The sequence below is a fragment of the Electrophorus electricus genome, chromosome 13, assembly GCF_013358815.1.
Source record: "Electrophorus electricus isolate fEleEle1 chromosome 13, fEleEle1.pri, whole genome shotgun sequence".
NCBI classification, from domain to species: Eukaryota; Metazoa; Chordata; class Actinopteri; order Gymnotiformes; family Gymnotidae; genus Electrophorus; species Electrophorus electricus.
In genome coordinates this window covers 746,065-751,064 of record NC_049547.1, presented here as the reverse complement: position 1 = coordinate 751,064, position 5,000 = coordinate 746,065, and the positions used below count along the sequence as shown (strand labels likewise).

The 5,000-nt window shown below is 42.2% G+C and overlaps 1 protein-coding gene across 1 annotated transcript in view; it reads right to left on the bottom strand.

Moving 5' to 3' along the window:
• Positions 1–1,178: 1,178 nt before the first annotated feature.
• The window catches only part of slc22a7b.1 (solute carrier family 22 member 7b, tandem duplicate 1), a 12,275-nt gene continuing 8,453 nt past the window's right edge, over positions 1,179–5,000 (bottom strand). Inside the window, exons 5-11 of the mRNA XM_026996511.2 lie at positions 4,503–4,671; positions 3,968–4,091; positions 3,260–3,366; positions 2,869–3,083; positions 2,441–2,549; positions 1,460–1,666; positions 1,179–1,354 (exon numbers count right to left, since the gene is read on the bottom strand). Of these exons, the coding sequence (XP_026852312.2) occupies positions 1,288–1,354; positions 1,460–1,666; positions 2,441–2,549; positions 2,869–3,083; positions 3,260–3,366; positions 3,968–4,091; positions 4,503–4,671 (998 nt within the window). The 3' untranslated portion in view covers positions 1,179–1,287. The remainder of the gene's footprint in view (positions 1,355–1,459; positions 1,667–2,440; positions 2,550–2,868; positions 3,084–3,259; positions 3,367–3,967; positions 4,092–4,502; positions 4,672–5,000) is intronic.

The window sequence follows — 5,000 nt, the reverse complement described above, 5'->3', positions numbered from 1 at the left end:
AAGCAACATTTAAATATTCAAAAACAATAATATTCTTATATGTTATCAATAATTATATCAATTAAATAATTTGATAAACACACACATGCAAATCCACAAGGCTTTATCTGGTGGAATTTCAGATAAAAACAGATATGCCATTAAGGGTGAACCAGTCAGATATCGTGATAGCAGATAAGATGCAGAACTGCAGTGGTGATAGATGTGGCAGACAGACAAAGGAAAGAAAGGAAAAGTTGGAGAAATACCACAGAGCAAAAGAAGAGAGAGACTGTGGAAGGTCAAGACCATCGGTGAGACCAGATAAAGTGTTGGGAATGAGGTGAGACCACAGGTGGTGTTGAGAAGGAGGTGAGACCAGAGAATGTGTTGCGGGCCATGGTTAACCCACTTGCATTTCTATTTACTCATCATCTATTCTTACAATCATCTACACACTAGGTGGTTGAGTGCATTTGCTACATGAACCTTTAATTCAGCATCTAACTGCTAAAGGGTTTTTAGCAGACACAGGTCCATGAGAAGCCACCAAGCGTAGAGCCAAAACAGCTTGTTCATAATATCTAGATAAACATGTTCATAATTCACTTCAAATTGTATTAGTGGATACAATACAATCAGTGGAAATCTGGAAGTTATTCATGTGCAGACCCTGTACTCATAAGATTAAACAAATGTAAAAACATCATTTCAGTTTGGACCATCAGTTAATATTTTGTAGAGACATCCTAGTATCCTTCCAGGGAAAGAGTGCAGAACAGAAAACATGAAGGACAGAAAAACAGGAAGGAGAAGGAAAACATGGACATGGGTAGTGATGTCTGTTAGCAACATTAAAATGTTTCCAGCTTTCAGTTCAAATGTCTAACGCATCAGGAATCGCTGCAACTGGTAAGCCAACATTTAGTCATTTTTGTGTCAATTTCTCAAACCAAACTGGGCTGCAGGGTTCATTTATCAGTTCTGTTACGTTATGTGTACGTCAGTCACCAGTGCGTTACACTAAACACCATATGATAAGTTCAAAATATATTCTTAACAGATGACACCCAAAGTATTTAAATAAGAAAAATTAAAGCAATTAGTATTTAATGAATTAGTGTAAAAATGTTTGACTTGGTCGATCCAACAAGTCTATGGTGTAGAAGCTCTCACAAAACTGCAAATGACACCATAACAGACATTATCAAATTTTATTGATTGTTTAAAATTAAGAGGACAAAGCTGAAACTAAGATCTGTGTGTGTGTGTGTGTGTGTGTGTGTGTGTGTGTATGGGACATTGTCTTCAGTCGTCATTGCACTTCAGTGGAAGTTCACCCTGTTCCAGTGTGGTGATGCAGGTTGATCTCTTTCTGTAAAAAGAGAAACAAATAATGTAAATGGGTGAAAGGAGAACAACTTGCTGCAGAATAATTTCTCAGGAGTCTTTAAAAGTCCTGCTACGGACAGAGTTCTACCTCTCCTGCTCAATGTTCGCAATGGTCTCGGGGAGTTGAGCCTGATTGGTCTCTGGCAGAAGGAAGGCCACCAATCCTGAGCCGACCGCCACTGTCCCAAAGACCACCTGGGGGAGGGGAAGCCATGCCTCCTCCAATAGCATAATGAGAGGGGAGATACACGCCCCCAGGCGGGCCACAAAACTGGAATAGCCCAAGCCACTCTGTCTGCACTGCCCACAGGAGGAGGGGAGGGGAGAAGGAGGGGACTCGGGTTAATGAGTCAGACTGGTGTGTGCCGTGGCTCTGAACTGTATAAGCCAGTCATGGTTAAAAGACACCAGAGGAAAAATCAAAACATGAGTGACAAATATTCCCCATGACACCAGCTGAAACTCAGTCTGGCTTTGTCAAACAAACAAATACTTTGTCATAATCTCCAGAAATATGCTTGAAGCCCGATATGAACAAAGTGCAAATATGATTAATTATTTAAGAAATGTAGTGGTAAAGGGTGAATTTCAGTTGGGCCCCAGTGTTGAACTGGCTCCATTTACGTTACACAGTGGTGAATTTGAATTGGGCAGAAGTGTACCGACATTCATTGGCATGATTAATTTCATTCATTTGCATGATCTTTGAGGTACGTCATTTTCCTTTCTAAGCATTAATTGGCATTTACAAAACAGCTAAGAAATGAAAAATAAATAAATAAATAAATATATATAAAATGTATTTTTATTTTATATATATTTATTTTTTTATTTTATTTATTTTTTTTTCACCCCTAAAGTGGACAACATTTTACATGGCAGTTGAATGAATGGTGAAGGTGCTTAATTAGTAAAACAGATTTAAAAAAACAAAAACAAAAACAAACACACACACACACACACACACACACACACACACACACACACACACACACACACACCTATGCATCAGTGTTTCTTAGGCACAGGTCATCTGCATCTGATCAGTTCATGATGTGGTGGGACTGACCTCAGAACAGTTGGGAAGAGCTCTGTCGTGTACAGGAACACAGTGGTGAATGAGGCTTCTGACAGCCCTTTACCCAAGACTGCAACACTTGTGCGAAACATCCAGTAATCTAAACGCGCACACAGTTTTATACTGAACAAAATCCTACGAAATCATAACCTTAACCTCAGTAAGCAAAAAGAAATATTGGCTTATTTTAACTAGTTTTAATGAAAAAGGTAACATTTTACATAAAAGCCTGTTTTGTTTTGCCAAAAATCCCCACGTCAGAATAACTTTTCTACCTATGCAGAGATATCTTGTCCTTCCAGAGAGATTACGACAAAACAGACACACCCATGCAAACCCCAAACATGGTGGGATATTCAGTGAAATAACTCCCAACTTCCCTGTAAAGACGGATAGCGAGCAACTTCTGTAAGCGGCACCTTTAGGCAGGATGATATTGATGATGAGGCAGACTCCCGTGAGCACCAGTGTGCCCACCTGGCTCAGCTGACGCCCCAGCTTCTCCAGACTGAAGTAGATGAGGACCTTGGCAGGCAGCTCGACGGTGGCATAGATGAAGTGAGTCATGTGGAGGCTCAGGCCAAACCCTGTGACGTTCAAACTGATGCCATAGTACGTGGAGGCCACGCCGTACCTAGAGAGGCCGAGCATGTGGAGTATGGGGCTGTGCTCACAGCATGGTCACTACACGCTGTTTAACTTGTCTGCTCGCTCGCTCACGCGCACACACACGCACACACGCACGCACGCGCACACGCACACACATACACATACATACATACATACATACTTACATACATACATACTTACCATATGATGCCAGTTATAATGGTTAGTCTCCTTAAGCATGGAGTTTTGATGAGATCTAAGTAGGTATAATTATGACCCAGTTGACCTGATGTTACAGCAAACAGAGTCTGAAAAAGAACAAAAAAAATCATTTAGGCAGTCCAGGGTCATAGAGCCAACATGGAGAGTACAGGGATACATGAGTAAACAAAACAAACACACAGAGGCACACAGGAAAGAAGGCTGTAACGAAGTCAAGGGAAAACTCAGGGCTAGGATGAACACACAGGCACAAAGTAGAAAGAAACATAATCGAGGGACAGGTGTAAGCAATCAATATGAGGACAAAACGAAACTATGGAACGGAGCTAAACCCAAGACAGGGAAAACACGGAAGATGGAAGATGGAAGGGACTGATCATGACACAAAGCAACTTACAAAAGTGCTTTGTCATTTATAGCATATGAGTAATAATAAAATAGCAGTAACAATACAGTGCAATACAATAAAATTAACACTATGCAAGACACAATATGAACAATACGGAGAATTAAACAGCAATCTGATCTGATCTGCATTTCACACTGTTTGTAACTGTCTGATCTACACACTCCACACTGTGTAATTATCTGATCTACATTTCACACTGTGTGTAACTCTCCGATCTGCATTTTCAAGCATGTTGCAGCACTGCGCTCAGGGTGAAACAGCAGCCCGGTCTTACGCACCTCAGGTTTGATCCTAGCTGTGAAGTCTTGTCTCCCGTTAAACCTGGCACATGTCTGCAGGTACCTGTATGCCGCCTCTATCCTCCCATTGACGATGAGCCACCGTGCCGACTCAGGGACCCACCTGGAGGGAGAAGTACCTGCTTACCCCAGGACCACTGTTGCACAACACTGTATTACAGATGAGAAGAAACCAGAAGGGGCCCAAAATCTAGACGTTAGAAGGGAGGCTGCCGATGGTGGTTGGCTGTTTGGCTGCTGGTGGATTAGTTTGCCTCTTTGATGCTGAAGAATCAGTTTCCTGTTTGGTTTCCATTTGTATAACACCCAAAATATTCTGGATTATTTATTCCAGTTGCCTAAAATGCTAGAAAAGGAAAAATACTGAACTCTCCAGAACTGGATTTGGGCTGCACAGCTGTGATAAGGAATGCAACCACATGACAGGCACTTGACCTGGGAGTGTGATCTCCCCATCCCCCACATGTACACATTCATACATTTGAAATATTTATCAATAATGCCAATGCCTTACCCCCAGGTGGCTACAGCCAATGCCAGGGGAGCTGTTACTGTGACGATCAGCATCCTCCAATCAGTGATCACGTAAGCGATGCCAGCCAGCATCAAATTTCCAAGTGTCCAGGTGACACTACCAAACACTGCTATGAATGTGCGATGCTCAGTGTCCACCCACTCAAGACCTGCAACACAGAGCCACTGAATACTGTGAGTTTCCACATCTAATCCGTTTAAACTATCCACTGGTGTCTCTCAGGGCTCACTGCTAGGCCCTCTTCTCCTGGTGATGTAATATCTTCTCATGGCTTCTCCTACCACTGCTATGCTGACAACACCCAACTAATACTTTCCTTTCCACCTTTTGACGCTCATTTGTATAACCCCAGCCAAACCGAGATTCTGTTCATCTTGAGTCCTCGCCCTGATCTCACCGTTTCTTTCAAGAACTCCCTAGTATCACTGTCTGAAGTTGCTCATAGCCTGGGCAGAACTTTGGACAACCAGTTAACAT